This window comes from Malania oleifera, chromosome 1, assembly GCF_029873635.1.
Source record: "Malania oleifera isolate guangnan ecotype guangnan chromosome 1, ASM2987363v1, whole genome shotgun sequence".
Taxonomy (NCBI): Eukaryota; Viridiplantae; Streptophyta; class Magnoliopsida; order Santalales; family Ximeniaceae; genus Malania; species Malania oleifera.
In genome coordinates this window covers 6,200,135-6,221,172 of record NC_080417.1, presented here as the reverse complement: position 1 = coordinate 6,221,172, position 21,038 = coordinate 6,200,135, and the positions used below count along the sequence as shown (strand labels likewise).

Here is a 21,038-nt window from a genome sequence, read left to right as displayed (position 1 = left end):
TTCTTTTTTTCTTTAAAAACTGAACTATATATTGGTACTCTGATGAGATGAGAAATTGCTCTACTTATAATGATAAATAAGCTTACTGGCTTGCTATTTACAACAAAGCAGTTTCTTTAACTTCATTGAATTAAGTTAGTTGTTATTTTCTGTCCTTCAGTTGCATTCTTTATTGTGTTAACTTGTCATTCTAGGACTTGCTTACCGATCTTTTAGGCTTTAGAATTGTCATAGATTCTACAGACATCCTGTCTTGGACAACCTTGGTCATAATCATTATAATCCAAAATTACCAGATCATTCACATGGTAACACTCAATCCAATATTAAAAACAAAGAATATGCATTACTTAAAAGAACTTATAGAAAATACAATCATGTATCCATTGACATCCAGTAACATTTGTAATAAAACCATTCACGTTTGTAACCTGTTAAAATTACTTAAAATTACTATATATATGTATGCATGCATGTATAAATTTTTAAAAATTTTGAGATAATTCCGTGTGGTACTTGCACGTGCACAGCAAAAATCAGAAATTCAGCTACCAAAAAATGTTATGGAGAGAGAGAGAGAGAAAGAGAGTCTCAATGAAAAGCCCAAGATTCATCACAATCAAAAAGAAATAAAATTTAATATACAATCAACACATATTAGAAAATAAAGAAATAATGAACAATAGAAACCAGGTTAGAGTAATGAATCTGAACTACAAAAACCCCAGAAAGCCACCCTTCAGAAATTTCAACACGCACAAATCCAGAATACAGGAAACGAGGCTTCTTCTCAGCTCTTAGATTTGGAATGCTTCACAAGCCAATCAATAACCGAGTCAATATTGGTTGAGTTCTTGCATGAAATCATGAAGCAGCATACTTCTCTGTCTGTAATTGACTTGAGCCCCCTGCGCAGCAAAATGCCACTCACATCACAATATGAAAACAATATAAAGTTTCAAAACCCAGAAAATATTAGAAGTAATCCAGCAACTTCCAGAAATGGGGTTTCTCACAAATTGCTTAAAACAGTTTCCAGTTACCTAAGTGACTTCACTTACATTTGATCAGTCAAAGCCTGCTTAGACAGAGCTCCTTGCTTGTCTATCTTGTTCCCCAGTACCAGCAAAGGAATACCATTTAGTGATGGTTTGCTGAGCAGATCATGAAGCTCGCTTTTTGAGATGGGAATGTTTTCATGATCAGCAGCATCAACAACATAACTGCAGAAGAGATCAAGTTGAGCAAAATTTGTCAGACTAACAACGTGCTTCCAAACAAAAACTTTTTATGCTACCAGAATGTAATCAGGAAGGGAACTGTAACTGTACATGGTAAAGCCATTCATGCAACCAATTTCTCCTTGGACTTAACTAATTTCATTGATCTTAAAAACAATGCATAAAATAGCAGCTCAACAGAGATTCAGGTTAACATGGACCAAATATATTCATTAAAAAAACATATTACAAAGGTCAGCCACAAAATAAGCAGGCCATATAGTGAAAAAATATTCTACCCTCAACAACCTCAATTCAAACCCTTTCATCAGAATTATTACATTCTGAAGAATATGAATCACGCATACTTGACTTCTCAACTCTCAAGTCACATTTTCCCAACAGATAATAGAATATTAAAACTGAAACTCCAAACCAACACTGAAGTGCAGGGTCAAAATATCTTCAAAGGCTAACAGAAAAAAATTATTTTAGTTCGGCAATATGGTAACTGTCGGAATACCACTTTACCTAAAAGCTTAAGCGTTAGGTCATGGGCCAGCAATGCATATCAAGCTTTAACACTCTTCTGCACGTGCAGCCTGACAGCATGTGGAGAGATAAAACACACGATAGATAACACCCATTACAAAGAATAGGATAATTTTTTTAAACACCACACAATAAATGCAGGTAACGAGACTAGAACCAAGGACCTCCTGGTAACCAGCTCTCATACCCTGCTAGAATAGCACTTTACCTAAAAGCTCAAGCTATTAGGTCAGGGGTCAACAAGGCAGATCAAGCTTTAACATATGTGGTGTTAACTGGGGGTATTTTTGTCCTTCAACTTTTTTATGATTAATATATAAGAAGGCAGACCCGGAGCGGGATGTAAAGCTCCAGGAAACTGCACAAGTTTTATTCTCTTCTCTTCTTCTTATTCTCTTCTTCTCTTCCCCTTCTCTTCTCTTCTCTTCTTCTCCTCCCCCATCTATAACTGTGCAACATGGTATCAGAGCACTGATATCTATTGGAAATATAATTTTAGGAAAAATATTCACTAACAAAATTAAAATTAAATAAAAATACATATACTTATCAGAAGCTGAGGAGTGGAAGGACCACTGTCCTTAAAGCCGATTTCGCCCCTATGGAGAACATTTCTCGGTGCAAATAGTCACTACACACATGACCTCTAGGATTACCCAGCTGGCTTGGTTTTGTGTGCACTCACAAACACCAAAGCTATAGGAGATGCAGTGTCATTTAATTACCCAACAGAATATAAATTAAGCATAACTTCCAGCATCATAAATACGAAACGTTAAAGTAGTAAGTTAACATCCTAAAAACGTTAAAATTAATATATTAAATTTAACGTATAATTAATTAAAATAGAAACCGATGAATTTTATATAATATTTATTAAACTAACATTCTTTAATTTGAAACATCCAACATAAATATCAACAATATCTAAATCTGATTCATCAGAGTTGATTTTGGACACTCTTATTCTTTTTGAATGCTCTCTTTTTTTCTTTTTTTTCTTAACTTTCCCTAATCAGTTCTCAGATCTGATTGTTTAGTTGGTTTGAGAGTCATAGGCTGTGCAATATGCTTGCATGGGTGCAGCAAGTGGTAGTTTTCTGATGTAAAATCATTTGCATACTGGTTCTGGGATACTGCCGTTGTTCTGACGTTCCATTGCTCGTTGTGGGCCATTTTGATGCTGAGTGTATTGGTGATTGATTATTTGCAATCTTGCATGACTTTCTGGTTGGTTTCAACTAGTATTTGATGACTTTCCATTTCTTGCCTGCACCCGCTTTGATTGCTGCCAGTCATACTGCATGTGGATGCTGCCAGGTTGTTTATTAAGTGCCTGCGGTGCTTTGTTCGTCTACCCTGTTCTATGAGGTCAAGTGATTCCTACTAGAATATTGTAACTTCAGCTCGATGGTCATGGCTAGTTACAGACTTTTTAAGTTCCGAAGTGCTGTTCTTTGCTAGTGTGTGCTGCCTTAATTCAGCATTGTCGTGTGTTATTCCTTCATGATACTGATTTGTGCTGGTTGAAGCGTATTGTGGGTGGTTCTGATGGCCTTCACACACAGAGCTTTGGCGGATAATATTTAAGTACAGATCACAGCCACCAAATACATTGCATCCATGAATTGCTACGGTCTCAGACAGCAGGTGTATATATTAATGCAAAAGGGAAGTCCAAGTATCTGCTGCATTCTCCAGTGTCTCCAGACTCCAAGGATTATAAAGATTGAATGAAAGAGAATGACATATTTCCTGTGTTGTGGTGGAATAGCATGGAGCCACAAATTATAGCAAATGGGATGTTTCATAGAACAGCCAAGGCTATACAGGATGATCTTCGTAAAAGTTTATCATAAAATAAAAATCAAACTCATGCTTTTGATCCGTATGAGAAGTTTATTACATTCGACCAAGAATGTAAGTCCACTAGTAAGTACTGCAGCACTCTGAAGGGTATGTCGGAGTAACTCAACATCTATCAACTAGTTAGTTCCAATGTTAAGATAATTGAAAAACAATGGGCAAAGTTCTTGGCTGTGAAGTTTTGGGTTGAGTCTTGAGCTTCAACCCATCCTGATCAATTTTTCGCCAAAAAATCCATTACATCCATGAATGAAGCATTTCCTAGAATCAAACGGACTACCAAAGATGACTCTCAGGCATTTTCTCAAACTTCTTCCTGTAATAGTTCAGCCATGTTTATCACTACCTATAACCATGGTAGGGGAAGTGTGCAGGACGGGGCTTGGATGGCACTCATGGCAAAGGTAGTGTGTTAGGATGAGGAGTTCGTTATCGAAATTCTCACATTTGTGCACACTGTCGCAAGGATAATCATTCTATTGATCATTGTTGGGATCTTCATGAGAAACATACTTGGGCAAATAAGTTTCTTACCGAGGGAAATTCTAGTGTTAACACTTCAAACCTGCCACTCCCAGCTGAGTACATCACCTAACTTGTCCTGAGAGGAGTACAACAATTTTGTCAGCATGGTTCAACGTCTCCAAACTCCATCTTCTATGTCAAGTGCTACTGTGCCCCATTCAAGTGTAATCGGGCTTCTGGCCTCTTCATCCCCCTCCCAGATAGTCCTAATTTATTTCACTCCTTGATACTCACTACTTTACACTCAAAGGTTACTATGGTTCAGGTACACCAGTTTCCACTTGTCACAGAATTTTTTTGTTTTATTCTATTCCTCTATGGTATATGCAGCCCGATTTGGAGCCACTTTAAAAAAAAAAAAAATACTTAAAGTAGCAAGTACACAAAATAAGTACTTGTACAGAAAGTACTTTTCCATAAGTGCATTTATCAGTACTTTCTCAATACAATTCTTTTTTCAGAAAAGTACATTAGTCCAAAATGATCCCTTAGCCAATTAACTAAATTCCATAACTATTCCGTTCATTCTTTCCTTCTTATTATGTTATTCAACATCTCCAAATGAAGAAGAGGATTGGAGGGCTACAAGGACGGCTTACATTATTTTTATGCTGGTGGTGGCAGATCTAGTTCTTGTCATACGGCTTCTTCAATTTCTCCACATGGTGTTTTCTCTAGATCGGTGGCAAGCTCATTTAGGTCATACATCTCTTCAAAAACTACAAGTTTTTTCAATATTAAAGTTTATTTCTCATTTTGAGTGTTATGCATGTCAATTAGGAAAGCATGTCACGGCATATTTTTCATGTAGACTCAAGAATTTGATTCATCCTCTGTGGATGATTTTTCACGTACGAATATCTTAATGTATTTACTCAATTCTACAGAGAAATAAAGACTCAGTTCAGTATTAGTAATCAAATTTTTTGATATGATAATGCACTTGAACTTGTTCAAAACGAGTGTCTTTCCGCTTGGCCAAAGGGATTATTTGACCAACTTCATGTGTGCATACTCAGCAAAATGGAGTAGCTCAAAGGAAAAAATAGATATTTACTTGACAAAACACGGTTTCTGTCCTTTCATATGGATGTTCCTAAAACCCTTTGGACCGATGCTCTTCTTACCTGTTTTCTCCTTAACAAGATGCCCCCTTCTACGGGGACAAATTCCCTTCTCTAACATATACCCAAAAGTATCCATGTTATCTGTGTGCCTTGTGTCTTTGGGTGCTCATGTTTTGTTCATGTTCCTGGTCAGGACTTTATTTCTCTAGTGCCGAGCCCTCCTTGGATGTATTTTGAGTCCATCAATGATTTCAAGTTCCCCCTCATGCATTAATCCTCCTGCCCATACCTTCATCCCTCCAGAAAAAGCTTCTGCTCCTTTTTTAAATCCATTAGTTACTAACAGAAAGAAACAATTGAGGGTTTATGAATGACGGAAAGTAGGTACAGACATTGCCATCACCATGCAGTCACCTTTTCTACCCTTCACCATTTCAACTTTTGGTTTTGGAGATCCATCCCAGCATGAACTGGATTTGCCAGTTGCTCACAAGAAAGGTACACGAGCACGTACTCACTACTCAGTAGTTCAGTTGCTTACCCTATTGCTCATTATATTTCAGCTCTGCACCCTCCTAATCCTATGCATTCTTTTCCCTTGTCCATTTCCTCTGTCTCTATCTCTTCATCATATGTTTAAGCACTTGTTAACCTTAGGTGAAAGCATGCAAATGCAATAGATGTAGAAATGGATAACTTGACCACTTAAGCACATGGGTTTGGCGGATCTTCCTTTTACAAGGATGTTGGTTATGTGTTGTTGGGTCTACACCATCATGGTATTGATTTTTTGAGACCTTCTCTCTTGTTAATAGACTAAATTCTGTTCATGTACTAATCTTGTTGGCAATTACTTTTGGATAGCATATGAAGAATGTCTTCTTGTATGGGGGATTTGCAAGAAGAGGTATACATGGAGCAACCTCTAAGGCGTTTTACTTAGGAGAGGAAGATAAGGTATGTAGGTTGCATAAGGCCATTTGAAGAAGAAGAATATAAGTGTGGTACTCCAGTAGTTCAGCCTTCAAGTAAAATTTCAAATCAAGGACTTGGGTACTCTACGTTACTTTCTTGGTATTGGGATTCTACAATGTACGAGAGGTTGGAATCTATCTTAGCAAAATATACCTTGGACTTGCTAAGTGGGGCTCGTGTGTCGAGAGTTAAACCAATTGATACTCCTACACATCAAAACATGAAATTTTGTAGGATAATGGACCGGAATTTGAAGACACATGTCTACAATGGCAGTTGGTTGGCAAGTTAATCTACTTGACTGTCACTAGACCTGTCCTAAGCTATGAAAATCCCAAATAAATACTCTAGGATACTGCTTATATTGTTTATAGGAATATTAGGTATCTGCTCTCCTGGTAAATGTTTGATATATATATATATATGTACAAAAATTATGAGGTCATGGGTTACTCTTATAAAGATTGGGTTGACTCACTTGATGACTGAAGGTCTACTACTGATATTGTACATTTGTGGCAGGTTAGCTTGTTACCTGGCATAGCAGGAAACAAACTATTGCAGTATGATCTAGAGCTAAAGCAGAATATTGAGTTATGGCTCATACTATGAGTAAGCTTGTGTGGTTGAAGTCTTAGGTTAAGAGACTGGATTCTTGGTTACAAGGACCATACATATGTTTTGAGATAATCAAGTTGTCATTTATATTGCTAGCCACCCAACATTCCACTAGAGGACAAAGTGCACTGAAATTAACTGTCATTTTGTGAGGGATCATGCATTGAAGAAGGTTTTGGAGACTCCATTTGTGAAATTTGTGGGTCAATTAGGCAATGTTTTCAAGAAGGCCTTATTTAAGTCTGCCTTGTCTAGTGGTTGTAACAGGCTGAGTTTAGGTGATACTTGTACACGTTCAGCTAGAGGGGGAGTGTTAGAAGAGAATAGGCTATTTTAGTAATTATGTGGTGTAGTGAGGGTATTTTTGTATTTTATATTTTTATTACTATATAAGAAAGCAGATGCAGAGCTGAACAGAAGGCTCCAGGAAAATATTGCAAGTTTTATTCTCTATTCTTTCTTTCATTCTCTTCTTCTCCTTTCTTTTCTTCTCATCTTCTCTTCTTCTCTTCTACATCTTTAACTTTTTTACAACACTTACAATGACCAACAAATAGTTGATAAATTACATTTGAATTTCTTGAAAATTTTATCTATAATATCCTTAATTTTTTCTATATTTTAGAAAATCTACATAGCTTATTTACATGTTTTTCATCTAAAAGAATAAAATTCCCAAAAGGCTTATGCCTCAATACTTGCTCAGGACTCACCTTCAAATTGTCGTCTAAAATGAATACTTGAAATCTAACAATTAATATTTATAAAGAAGAAACTCCTGAAAGATCCAACAGAAATTTGCTATATATATATAATGATTTCAACCTTATTTTTCTGCAACAGGCAAGTCATATTCACAAATTTCTAATTTCGTCCAACTACCCAAAGAAAACGTTAAAAAAGAAATATAATTCGATGTTAAAACTAGGAGGAGTTACAGAATGACAGGAATATGGCATGACAGCATACGACATGAAATGGCCATCAGAAAATAGGCACAAAATGTACATTATTATTTCCTTTTTCTTTTTGGCATGTGTGTAGAGGGAGGAGGAAGGGAGGATTTGCACAAAAAGCAATTCATTACAGTTGTCCCAAATTCAATCAAACAAGATGTAGGAATAGTTTCATACACAATAGCAGAAACTGCACGACAGTATCTTTCCCACATGCTGCGAAACCTGGGTTGGCCTCCAAGGTCCCACAACTTTATTGTCACATTCCCTTTAGTAACTTTCTTCATATTAAATCCTACCTGAAGACCAAATGATGTGTCATTGAACACATCAATCCAGAATAACAAACTGAACTAAAGACCTATGTATGATGTACAAAGCAAAAAGGGTGGAAGGACTGTCTCCATTAAGAAAAACAAAAAAGCATGTATGAACTTCTTTCAACATGTTAACTCACCGTTGGAATCATGTCTTCACTATATCCACCAGTCTACAAAGAAGAACAATTGTCAGTTTCCAGAGCATTAGAACTCTAATGAAATGACGAAAACAGCAACACAAGTATGGTCTAAATTGTTCGTTACTTACTGCAACAACATTTACGAGGGATGTTTTTCCAGCATTCTGAAGTCCAATCAAAGACAGTTCCATTTCTTGCTTGAAAAAAAGGCTGCAACCATTGCACAAGCTATTGATCCCGTGTATTGCAATAAAAAAGAGTGTTTTTCCATTACACTCAACAGCAAAGAAAATTGCTAAACAGGTAAGATTTCCAAAAATGTCATAACAATGCGTGCAGTTAAGAGATAAAATAAAAAAATTTGACACATTCTCTTGTTTTTACTTTATCCTTTTTATGTTTAGCAACGTTAAAGTTTTTATTAAAAATAATAATAAAATATATACTCAATACAAAATCCTCACCATCAGCCATCTCTAGGAAGAATCTGCCACAAAGAAGGATGATGAGTAACAATAATTGTTTAATTGGAACTGAGACACTACCAAATGTCTACTACAATTCTATATGTTCTTGGACAGTTGGACTGTAGAAAGTCCACACCATGAGACTTCTGATGGACAGATATTGCAGTTTCAACATATTAGGCAATCCATCTAACGTAATTTGTGTTCATACAGTAATGCAATGGATGCCACCTATTAAACTCCAAAAGTGCATTTCAAATAAAACCTACACATCAATCCAGCAGCTACTTAGAATACGATAATAAGCATCAATATAAACAGCTTTGACAGAATGAACAACCAATTTTCAGAATTTTCAAATTGAGACCTTTCAGTTTCACTGTGCCCAAAAGAAAAAGAATGCCAACTTTGTCTTAGTTTTAAAAGCTAAGTATGTCAAAGATAAACTTTTAGATTTGTAATTGAGATGTAATCAACACCATATCAAAGTTCTGTATTTTTCTCCATTCAACTATATTTAACTATTTCTTCTGACAAATCATAGCCCCTCCTTTTTCTTTTCTCCCTGTCTGCACCCATGTTCTTTTGACTTTTGGTCAAGGTTAATTCATAACACCATTGAAATACTGAATTAACTCGCTCCTCCCTTCACAAGTGCATTCATTGTTCTAAAGTGTACATAAGGAAATCCAGTTAGATAATTTTCACTTGTGGGGCTCAAGGAGAAGCTCTAGCTAATGTGCTCACTTCTTTTGTAATATCACAACCCATACCCAAGAAGAACTATAGATCATTACACGAGATTTCTTCCCAAAAACAACAACAAAATACAATTTAAATAAATGTTAATATACCTTAAATTCAAATAATTGAAAACAAGTTCATACTTCAATTCCATTCAAATTTAAAGTGTTTAGATGACACAGAAAATTACAAAAATTTTAGAAATTTAGACACTCTTATGTAGCAAAGACCCCCTACTCCCAGTTTTCAGGTGACAATGACAGTAGAAAATCAAATTTCCTTAAGTTCATCCTTAATCAACAATAGATAAAAGAATAAGTAAAGTTCTTTGAATCTCGGTTTCACCTTTTTGCTTCTTTTCATTGATTCATTCCAATGCAATTTATTTGCCGTAATTTGTCTTTTGCTGAAACTCGTGGTCTACCTAAACTCTACAATAGATAATTCATAGAGTAGATTATGTAATTGTGCACCTATTCACCTCACAACTAAATCTGTAGATTGTTTTATGCAGAATCCAAAAGACCAATTGATTACGCGCCTAAATTGCGTAATTAGGTGCTTAAATTCATGCATTAAGGAGTATATTTTTAATTAAATGCCTAATTATGCTCAATATTTTAACATTGCATTCTATTTATAATATTTGGGTTTTTTGAATAATTTATGAATTTCTGGTATTTTATTATTGCAAGGCAACTATTGGATGTTAAAGCGGACATTACTTCGTAATTGGGGCATAATTCTCCCATCCAAACTCCGATCGAGGTGACTCAAAATGCTGTGGAAAACCAAGAAAGTGCTCTACAACTTTCGTGTTTTGAGCTTTGAGATTTACGGGCTTTAGGAAGGTCAAAATCCTTCTTGTGCGCAAGGAAACAAAAAAAAAGGAAGAAACAAGAAAAGAAAAGAAAAGGAAAGAAAAATAAATAAATAAATATGGTCTGATTTGACCCGGCTGCATGGCGTCCTCGTGCGCTGGGTAGGGCTTCAAGTAGTGGCTGGGCTCTTTTTATTTCAGGACGCTCTCTCGCCCCCTCTCCTCTGAGCCTCACTGCTCTCCTTCTTCTCTCCTCCCTTCTCTTTGAACTCCCCCTCTCGGCCCCCTCTGTTTTCAGCACCCTCTCCTCTCCCTTAGCCTCCGCTCTCAACTCTCCCTCTTCTCTTCCTCTCGGCTTCAACTCTCCTCTCCTCTCGCTTTCAACTCTCTCCTTCTCCTTTCCCTCTCTGTCTCTCTCTTTCTCGTTTTCTCAGATTTCTTTCCCTCTTGTCTTCTTGATTCCTGCTCTGCCTTGCTATCCGAGTGGCCGTGTGCTGCTGCTGAAGGACCCGAAGCTCCTGTGTTCTGCTGCTGCTTCCTCTCTGCCCATTGCTGTGTGCAGTTTTTGCTGCGTGTTGCTGCTGCCATGGAGGAGTAAACAGTGCAGCTGTGCCGTCCCCCAGCCTCTCCTGCTGCTGTGCTGCTGAACCCGAAGCCTCCTTATGCTGCCGTCCTACATTACGGCTACTGCTGTGTGCAGCAACGAACCCGAAGCCTTCTGCTGCTGCTGTTTCAACTCCACTCGTCCAGCCATACTTCTCTCTTCCTCTCTCCTTTTTTATTATTTCTTTTAAGTAGTTTAATTAGTTAATTGAATATTGTTAACTTTCACTAGAATTTCCTTTAAAGTATTAATTTTTAAATCTTGGTTGGGTGTTCTCCACAACTTCTCATTCTCTTTTTATTCTTCTTTTAATTATCTGGTTGAATATTGTTAGTTTCCATTAGAATTTCTATTAAAGCTTTGAATTTTTAAATCTTGTTTGGGTGTTATTATTAAAATCTATTTTTTTTCAGCATTAGACTTAATCTTTGCTTGAGTTAATTTTTATTTGATTAAAGCTCGGTTTGGTTTCTTGAGAGAAAAAAAGAAAAAAAAAAAGGAATATAATACAAAAAGAAAAAAAATATTTTCTTTGGGATTTAAATTTGTTGTTTTCTTTAGAATTAAATTTTGTTGGGTTCTCTTTAAATTAAGTTTAGTTTTATTAAAGTTTGAATTTTTATCGTGTTTAGTTTATTGTATAGTTGTTAAGAATTAATTTTGATTTACGTTCTAGATCGCATTAAAATTTGATTTTTGTTTGAGTTTGTGATTGATTGAGTTTTTTAATTGCACGCTTAAACTACATAGGAAAGTTATCGTCTTTAGTTTTTTGTTCGAAGTTCAAACGTGAGTTTTAATTCTTACCTGGTTAATTAAACATAGGATTTCCGTTTTCTTTTTTCATTGTTAATTTAGCGTGCGTTAGGATTCATAGTTTAAATTGCACGTTCTTTTAATTCGTCAAAAAAAAGAATCTCAACATCCCGAAAACCCGAATGTGAACTGTATTCAGTGACCTTTTTGTTTCTTATTTTCTGTTGGAATTACGTAAAATTTGGAATTAAACTGCATTTCCTAAGGAGACGATCTGGTCTTTGGGTTAAGTATTAAACGACTGAACTCTCATACTTGGAATAGCCTTCGTACTGCTCATTTTTCGAGTGAGTCACCAATATTACAAGATGGTGTGCTAGAAACATTTGGATAATTTGATCATAACTTGAGCTCCATATGTTGAGCTAACTATCGAAATTCTTCAAAAACTAAAAACGATATTGAACTTTTCTTTTCCTATGGATCATACCTGCACCACTTGTCCCGCCTTAGTAGCACTTTAAAATGCACTCAAAATGCAAATTTCATCTCCCTTAGGGCTGAAAGGGACATAAAGGCAGGCAATGACCAATCATTGGTTCACATAAATTGGTTGCAATGCCAAATTTACACTTCTTAAGTCATAGCAATTACTTGTATCTTAACACCCATTTCCCCTTTTTCACTTACAAATCCTTAGTTGAATTACAAGATGATAAATTCTCCACATGAATGAAGAAAAAGTGAATCAACTGCTATTTTCTTAAAAAAAGAAATAAATATAAATAAATAAATAAATACGATGAGAACTTCAACAACAAAAAAAGGGGGAGATTTTTACGTGAATTAATCAACATAATATCCCTAAAACATTAGCTTTGAAATTCGAAAATAAACCACAAAGAGAGAGAGAGAGAGAGAGAAAGGATCTTACCTCCGAAGCCAATTGAGAAAAGCTTCCCATAAACCCATTGTTTATCAGAGAACCTGAGAACGAGTGAGAGATCTACAATCCTTGTTTTCCCAGACAGCCAAGGAGGAGATCTTAACCTCTACCTTAAATAAGATGCAAGAAAATAATTATCGTGGGTGATAAATATAGACAAAACAACAATCTCATGATCTCATCATCTATGGAAATTAAAGTTTGACCTGCTTCAATAGAATACCATGATCCATGTATCTATTCAATGGGAGGATTCCATTATTGGAAGCCAAGATGGGGAACATTTGTCCATTGTTAGGCAGGATAGTTATTGGAGAAGGTATAGGCTCACCAATTGTCATGGCGGGAGTATGTTTTGTTGGACAACAAGTGGTTCACTAGTTCTATGGACTCTGGAGCTTGGGCTTGGGCCTATTTTCAAGAAAAAATGTGGTTTTTATTTGTAGGGAATTTTGACTTGGGATCACCACCTGCTTTTATTTCTTAAAAAGGAACAAAAAATAGGATAAATCCTAACTGGTGACCCTACCCAAAAAGCTCAATGGAAAAGGCAAGTAAACAAAACCACCAATGAGGAGTTCAAGGATTTGGTTAGCACATGGGTTGTTAGGTACCAAGTAGACTAAATGGTATTTACTGATTATTGGGGCAACATCGGCATTTTTCCATTGTTAGTCACAATTATGCACCATTTAATTATCCTATAATTGCCATCAAATTATTCTATAGCTAGTAGAGATAAACTTAGTGGTGCAGACAGTATCAAATAACCTATCAAGCCAAACATGACATGGTGGGCCTAAACTAGTGTGTGATAGCACAAAAATGAAGTATGCAATAGTGCCTTCATCAATTTGTTAAGGGCGGTGATCTCAAGGAAGATAATAAAATATGGCAAATTTTGAAAAGCAAATAAATAATTAATCTCAATATACCCATAAAAACTTGTTCCAAGTTAGGCTGGCACCCCCAAATACAAATACACAACTATGAAACAAATTGGGCCAAAATACACAACACAACAAAACAACAAGCTTTAAGTCCCACTAGATGAAGTCGGTTATATGAATCCTTTCCCGCTAATTCACCCGATCCAAAGCGTTTTCCTCTATTAGATTAAGGGCTATTAAATCTTTCCTCACTACCTCATTCCAAGTTATTTTAGGTCTACCCTTACCCCTTTTCATGTCAGAAATAATAATGAACTCACTCCTTCTCACAGGTTTTTTACTAGGCTTACGTTTCAAATGCCCAAACCATCTTAGCCGCCCCTCTCTTATCTTGCTTTAAACTAGTGCTATACCTAAATTATTCTATATATACTCATTTCTTACTTTATCTTTTAATGTTAAACCATTCATCCACCTTAACATAAGCATCTCAGCAACTTTCATTTTCTTAACATATTGTTTCTTAGTTGCCCAACATTCTGATAGTTGGCCTTATAGCCGTTTTATAACATACCTAACACACTCCTCCATGTTAATTCTATGTACTACATCTTCTTCAATTTCCCCTTCAACTTGCATAATAGATCCAAGATATCTAAATCTATCAATTCTATTAATCTCTTGATTATCTAGTTTAATCTTCTCACTATTGCTACTCCTTACATTACTGAAATTACATTTCATAAATTATGTCTTATTCCTACTTATCCTAAACCCTTTAGACTCTAATGTGGCTCTCCAAAGTTCTAACTTAGATTCCACTCTGCTTCTACTATCATCAATCAACACGATATCATTTGTAAACAACATACACCAAGAGATCTCATTTTGGATATTCTTGGTTAGTTCATCAATTACTAAAGTAAAAGATAAGGACTCCAAGTAGAACTTGGATGTACACCTATTGTGAATGGAAACTCTCTAGAATCGCCTCCTACAATCCTATCCTTAATGACCTCTGCATATCTACTACACACTCCCTTATTTTCTAATACCCACCAAAGAACTACCCTAGGTACTCTATCATAAGCTTTCTCTAGGTCAGTAAAAACCATACGCAAGTCCTTCTTCTTTTCCCTAAACTTTTCCATTAACTTCTTAAAAGATAAATAGGTTCTGTCACCCAGGCATAAAACCAAATTGATTTTCTGAAATCTTCGTTTCTAATCTTATTCTATGTTCAATTACCCTTTCCCATAATTTCATCGTATGACTCATACTTTTAATTCCACTATAGTTATTACAATTTTGAATATCGCCTTTGTTTTTATACAAAGGTACTAACATACTTTTCCTCTATTTTTCTAGCATTTTCTTGGTGTTTATAATAGTGTTGAATAGATTAATTAATTATATAATTCCTTTATCCCCTAAACATTTCCAAACTTCAATTGGTATTTTATCTTGTCCTATAGATTACCCACTCTTCATCTCTTTTTATGTCATCTTAACTTCAAGGACTCTAACTTTGCGAATAAATCTCCCATTTTTAGTCTTCTCCTCATTTGTAACTTCCAAGTTCAATCTTTCATTTTGGTTTTCATTAAACAACTTATCATAGTATCTCTGCCACCTCTCTTTTATATCTTCTTCTCTAATTAAGACATCATTCTAGTCCTTTATACATTTTACACACCAAAATCTTTACATTTTTTTTCTCTAGCTCTCGCAAGTTTATAAATGTCTTTTTCTCCTTCTTTTGTATCTAGTTTAGTATATAAAGTATCATAAGCTCTATGTTTAGCTTCATTGATAATCTTTTTTGCATTTTTTCTTACTTCTTTATATTTTTTGAGATTTTCTATATTTCTACAATTTTTCAATATTTTATACCAATTTCTTTTTGTCTTAATGACTTTTTGGACTTCTTGATCCCACGACCAACTTTCTTCACTATCCGAGAATCTTCCTTTGGACTCACCTAAAACCTATTTTGCTATCCTTACAATAGAATTTAACTAGGTTAACATTCTAAAAAATTTCAAAAATAAAAATTAAATAATATGATAAGTAAAACCAAACAAACGGACTTAAACTAACATGCTTAACGGACGTTTTGCAGTCTATGCCGCTTTTTGGGCTCATATTTTAAACTATGCCTTTACATCTACTTTGGGACAAATTCTTTCCTCGCTTCATTATGAGCTTGTTCATCTAGTTGCTTTAAGGGGATTTGCTTCTTAGATTGTTAGTGGGATTGCATAGCTTTGTGACTTGAGTTTCTTAACTTTCTTGTTGTATTTTTATTCTTCTTTTCCTCCTTTTTTTTTTTTTTTTTTCTCTTTTGTTTCCCTTCAATATCTCCTCTTTGAAATCTTATTATCTCTCTTTTCTTGATAATTTTTCTTTTCATTTAAAGAAATGAAATGGCTAAATTGCCCCCCCTAATATTGAGTGTGTTGTTGTGTGTCCAATTTAATACTACATTAGTATCTATTGTTTGGATTTTGGATTAGGACTTGGTGATTTAATTGGGGAAAAATGATAATTAATAAGGGAAAGTAACATGATGAAGTGCTCAACCAAACTAATTTTGAGCAAAAGAAGTGGTGCTTGAATGAAGAAAAAGACTTTGGGTTTATTCAAAATGGACAACTCTAAAACTTGAGTATAATTTCTTCGACTCTTACAAAATTCAAGACATGCAAAATCCAACTATTGAATTAAAACAACCTCCAAAATTTTGACAAAACTCTCACTCTCAATTTTTTTCAAACATCAAGTCCAACATCAAATTTTGGACAAATCAACAACAACTTAAGTCCCACTATGTGGGATCAGCTATATGAATCCTCTTTCGCCAATTCACTAGATCGAGGGTATTTTCCTCGACTAGCTTAAGAGCTATTAAATATTTCCATAATGTCTCATTCCATGTTATTTTTACATTTACCCCTACCCCTTATAATACCACTAACAATTACTAGCTCACTCCCCCTCACTAGTATCTAGTGCACTACTTGGTCGACATTTCAAATGCCCAAACCATATAAGTCAACCCTCCCTTACCTTATCTTCTATTGGTGCTATGCCTAATTTATTACGAATATGTCTGTTCCTTAATTTATCCTTCAATGTTATACCACTCATTCACCTTAGAATTTGCAATTCAAGAACTTTTACTTTTAGAATATGTTGTTTCTTAGTTGCCCAATATTCTGACCCATATAGCATTGCTAGCAATATAGCCTTCTACGACTATAGCACACTTGAAGCACTCCTCCATTTTACCTAACCTACTTTAACCATATGTATTACATCCTCTTCAATTTCTCCTCCTACTTGTATAATTAATCCAAGGCATCGAAATCAACTAGCACTGTTGATTTCTAGATTATCAAGTTTAGTATTATCTTCAATATTCCTCCTGAGATGGATGAAATTACATTTCATATATTTTGTTTTATTTCTACTTATCCTAAAGCCTCTAGACTCTAAAGTTGTTCTCTATAGTTCTAACTTAGATTTTACTCCAGTCCTACTTTCATCAATCAAAACAATATCATCTGCAAACAAGATACATAGTGGGATCTTGTTTTGGATATTCCTAAAGTTCATCACTCACTAAAGCAAACACAAAGGGGCTCAAAACATAACCTTAATGTATGCCTACTATTATTGGAAATTCTCAAAACTCTCCTCTTGTAATTTCAAAGTTAGCCATTACTCTATCATACATATCCTTAATGACATTAGTATACCTACTACATACTCCCTTCTTTTTTAAAACTCACCATAAAACTTCCCTAGGTACTCTATCATAAGATTTTTCTAGGTCAATAAAAATCATATGCAAGTCACTTTTCTTTTCCTTAAACTTTTCCATTATCTTCTTAGAAGATAAATAGCTTTTGTTGTCGATCTCCTAGGCATAAAACCAAATTGACTCTCTAAAACCCTTATTGCTATTCTTATTCTTTGTTCAAGTATCCTTTCCTATAGTTTTGTTATAGGACTCGTAATTTCAATTCAGCAATAGGCTATAGTTATTAAATTTTGAATATCAACTTTTTTTTTGTATATAGGTATTAACGTGTTTTTCCTCCATTTCTCTAAAATTTTCTTGGTTTTTATAGTAGTTTATTATAGATTAGTTAATTATATACTTCCTTTATCCCTAGACATTTCCGAACTTCAAATAGGATGTTATCCGCTCCTATAGATTTTTCACTTTTCATTTTTTTAGAGCCTTCTTGACTTTAGTGACTCTAATTTTGCGAATAAATCTTAGATATTTAGTCTTTTCCTCATTTGTCATTTCTAAGCTTAAGTTCTCAATTTTGTTTCATTGAATAGCTTATTATAGTATCTTCGCAACCTCTATTTTATGTCTTCTTCTTTTTTAAACATTATCATTCTCATCCTTTATACATTTTATATTACCCAAATCTTTGTACTTTCTTTCTCTGGCTCTAGTAAGTTCATATATGTCGCTTTCCCCTTCTTTTTATATCTAATCTAGCATATAAATTATCATAAACTCTATGTTTAGCTTCATTAATGGCTTTGTTGCCTCTTTTCTTGCCCATACCAATTTTTTGTCTTTACGGCTTTTCAGACATCTTGACCCACCACAAACTTCCTTTACTAACCCCGAATCTTATTTTGGATTCACTTAAAATCTCTTTTGTTATATTTTTTATAGAGCTAGCCAAACTCTTATTCCCTATTGTCCAATCACCCTTTTGATCATTTTATCTACAAATTTTACTATATTTTCTCTCTTCAAACTCCACCACCTATTTCTCTTGCATTGATTTATGTTGCTCTTTCTCTTCGACTTTTTAGAACTCTATGTTGTCTACTAAGCTTTCACCTAGGATAATTTTACAACCTTCCATGATACACAATGACAAACTCTATTTTACTTTTATTTTGTTCACCCTTTTGAAAGTTATTATGTGCTCTTCTCTTTTCTTAAAGTAGGTATTCATTCTAACAAGATCGTATTAAATGGAAAAATCTAAAATCATATCACTAGGCTCAATTTTATCTCTATATCCATAACCTCCATGCATTCTCTCATAATATTTATTGTCTTTTCCAATGTGTTCATTCAAATCAGCTCCTATGCATATTTTTTCAAACCAGGTATCCATTATATAATACATTCATATCTTCTCAAATTGTCTTTTATGGTTTTGCTAAGCCTAGTCTAGGAACATGACACTAATGGCATCTATTATCTCTTGACCTAAAGCTATCTACAAATTATTTTTGTTAAATCATGCACACTTGAATGCATCAAAACAAGCTCGAAATAAATAAAAGTTTATCCAAAAAATATTGATTCAGTATTCACATAACTTCTCAAAATGAAGATCATGTTGGTCCAAAAACCATATTTTTCCAAATAAAAATTGAGTTAGCCCGACAAATTAAGAATAGAAAATAGGGACATGTCTTAATGGAGGCAGCCTCATCTCAATCAAACATGGTAAGTTATTCAATTTAATAAATCAAACTTACAAACGGCATCCAGTTTCAACATATTAATCACAAGCCCCAAAGCAACATGTAATGGTTTTTCCACTCTTATACATTAAAGCGACAACTGAACCCAACCCATTTGCAGCTAAATCAAATCAAATAGCATGCTCGAGTATAGAAGAGGATTGCAGGAATATGGGCAGCAAGCAATCAAGTAAATCATAGTAATCACAACATGAAACAAGCATGCTTGACAGAGTTTGAACAAGACAGCGGATGAGGCATCAAGCGTAATCAAGAAAACTGGATTTCTCACCTTCAAAATGAAATTCGATTGAAGTGGGTTAAATCTGATTACCAAATGCACGAGCTACTGTGCTTTGGCCGAACCCACTTTCTCCAAAATTGCAGTCGTTGGTAGCCAAAAGCTTACAACAGCTCCCCGCAAGCCACTTTCCGGTATGCCACTAACGTAGCAGCCTCGCCGGAATCGCGAAATAGGCAGTAACGAGACCCAGAACACAGTTGATGAAACTCGAGTCGCCGCCCAAAATAAGCAGCAAGATGGCCGGCGGCGCCAACCGACGTGCAGTAGCGGCGGTGGGTTTGTTGGGATAGGCCCTTTCTCCTCAGATCACAAAGTTACCCTGAAACTCCTCTCTCGTTGTCAATTAATCTCGCGTGAAAATGGAAAAATCACTAAAGAAAATACACAAAAGGTGATTAAACAAAAAGACCATAGAAGTGGGAGAAGAAGAGAATCGCCGGCCGCATGAGATCGGAGCTCTCTCCGTTCGAACGTCGGACGGATCCCTTGTCTAAACGGCTCTCCTTTTTTAAATAACCTTAAAAATGCATCCTCAACTTAAGGATGGATGCTGATGGAAGCACCCCGTTTGGACATCGAAACACCAAAATCACCTAAATAGATAAGGATGGAATAAATATTAAAAAATAAAATATAATAAAAAACATAATTTAAATTTGAAAAATAAAATATATTTCTTTTAACTTGTATTTTTATATCTTTTTTTTGAAAATATTTTAACTCTTTAAATTAATTCATCTTTTTTATTCTTATCTTAAAGTTACAAGACAAGGAAAAATATAAATATATTTGAGGAAAGGAAAATAAAATGACAAGCAAACTAATTTGAATCTCTTTCTATTTTTTCTATATTTAGCATTCTAACATTTTATTTGAGAGTATAGATTTTGAGTCTTAAATTTAGATTTAGATAGATTTGGACAAAATCTAAAATATTATATTTTTCTCAAATTCACATAAATTCAAATTCAAATCTATCCCAAACATAGGGTAAAAGTACTTTTCATATTTTTAATATTTTTCTCAAAAATTTTAAGAGAAACAATATTTACAAATAATCCAAGGATGATAAAACCAATAAGATAAATAAATATATAATAAAGTTAAAATAAAATAAAAGAAACATCAAGATATTGACGTGAATGAGCAAATGAATAGGCATAAAGGTAAAATCATTAAATGTGTTCAATGCGTGATGCAATAATGCATCCAACAAAGCTTGATAGTTAGCCAAGAGGATAAGGTCACTAGGCTAGGCTAAGGGCTTTTATGTGATGCCCCGAACCCAATGGAAAATATTTTAAAACCTCAAATATATAGTATAAGAGTATTAAACCACCAAATTTACATGGGTATCACTAAGTAACAATATTTACATCATGCGAAACAAAAACATATTTAACTGGTTTTACACAAGCACTTACTCTAAACTATATTTTTTCTAACCCCGCCCAGAAGCTCGCTAGGTCTAGTCTCTGAAACGTCATAAAATATGAATTAATTGTTGGAGTGAGACACCTCTCAGTAAGTAAATATTAGATTATTATTAGTGTGTGGGCGACATGAGTGTTATAATATATATAAAAATATTACCAAACATATTTAATAACTTCACTTTAATGAAATAAATTTTTGTGTAGAAATAATTTAATAATAATTTTAACTATATTAGGAATTTCATTTATAAACTTTAGGTCACATATTTAAATAAATACATGTACTTTTCTCCAAAATAACATTTAGGCCTACTAAAT

At 34.5% G+C, this 21,038-nt stretch overlaps 1 protein-coding gene across 2 annotated transcripts; it reads right to left on the bottom strand.

Moving 5' to 3' along the window:
- Window positions 1–576: 576 nt before the first annotated feature.
- Window positions 577–19,872, bottom strand: LOC131156490 (ADP-ribosylation factor-like protein 8a). Of its 2 annotated transcripts, none has more exons than XM_058110221.1 (8): window positions 19,694–19,872; window positions 19,273–19,603; window positions 12,565–12,686; window positions 8,368–8,449; window positions 8,237–8,269; window positions 7,957–8,078; window positions 1,062–1,223; window positions 577–908 (listed from the first exon to the last, which is right to left on the bottom strand). In XM_058110221.1, exons 3-8 carry the CDS (start codon window positions 12,600–12,602, stop codon window positions 791–793), a joined length of 555 nt encoding a protein of 184 aa, XP_057966204.1. In that variant the 5' UTR covers window positions 12,603–12,686; window positions 19,273–19,603; window positions 19,694–19,872; the 3' UTR covers window positions 577–790. The 2 variants fall into 2 exon arrangements, with proteins under 2 accessions (XP_057966204.1, XP_057966197.1); XM_058110214.1 differs by having other exon boundaries at window positions 12,565–12,682; window positions 19,694–19,849.
- Between the last annotated feature and the right edge of the window lie 1,166 nt (window positions 19,873–21,038).

Excerpts from the sequence above, each read along its gene's own strand:
- LOC131156490 (XM_058110221.1), bottom strand. The coding sequence starts at position 12,602 with ATGGGTTTATGGGAAGCTTTTCTCAATTGGCTTCGGAG. Across the intron at positions 8,079-8,236 it reads GTGAAGACATGATTCCAACG|GTAGGATTTAATATGAAGAA; the intron begins GTGAGTTAACAT and ends TTTGGTCTTCAG. Across the intron at positions 1,224-7,956 it reads CGTGCAGTTTCTGCTATTGT|TTATGTTGTTGATGCTGCTG; the intron begins GTATGAAACTAT and ends TCTCTTCTGCAG.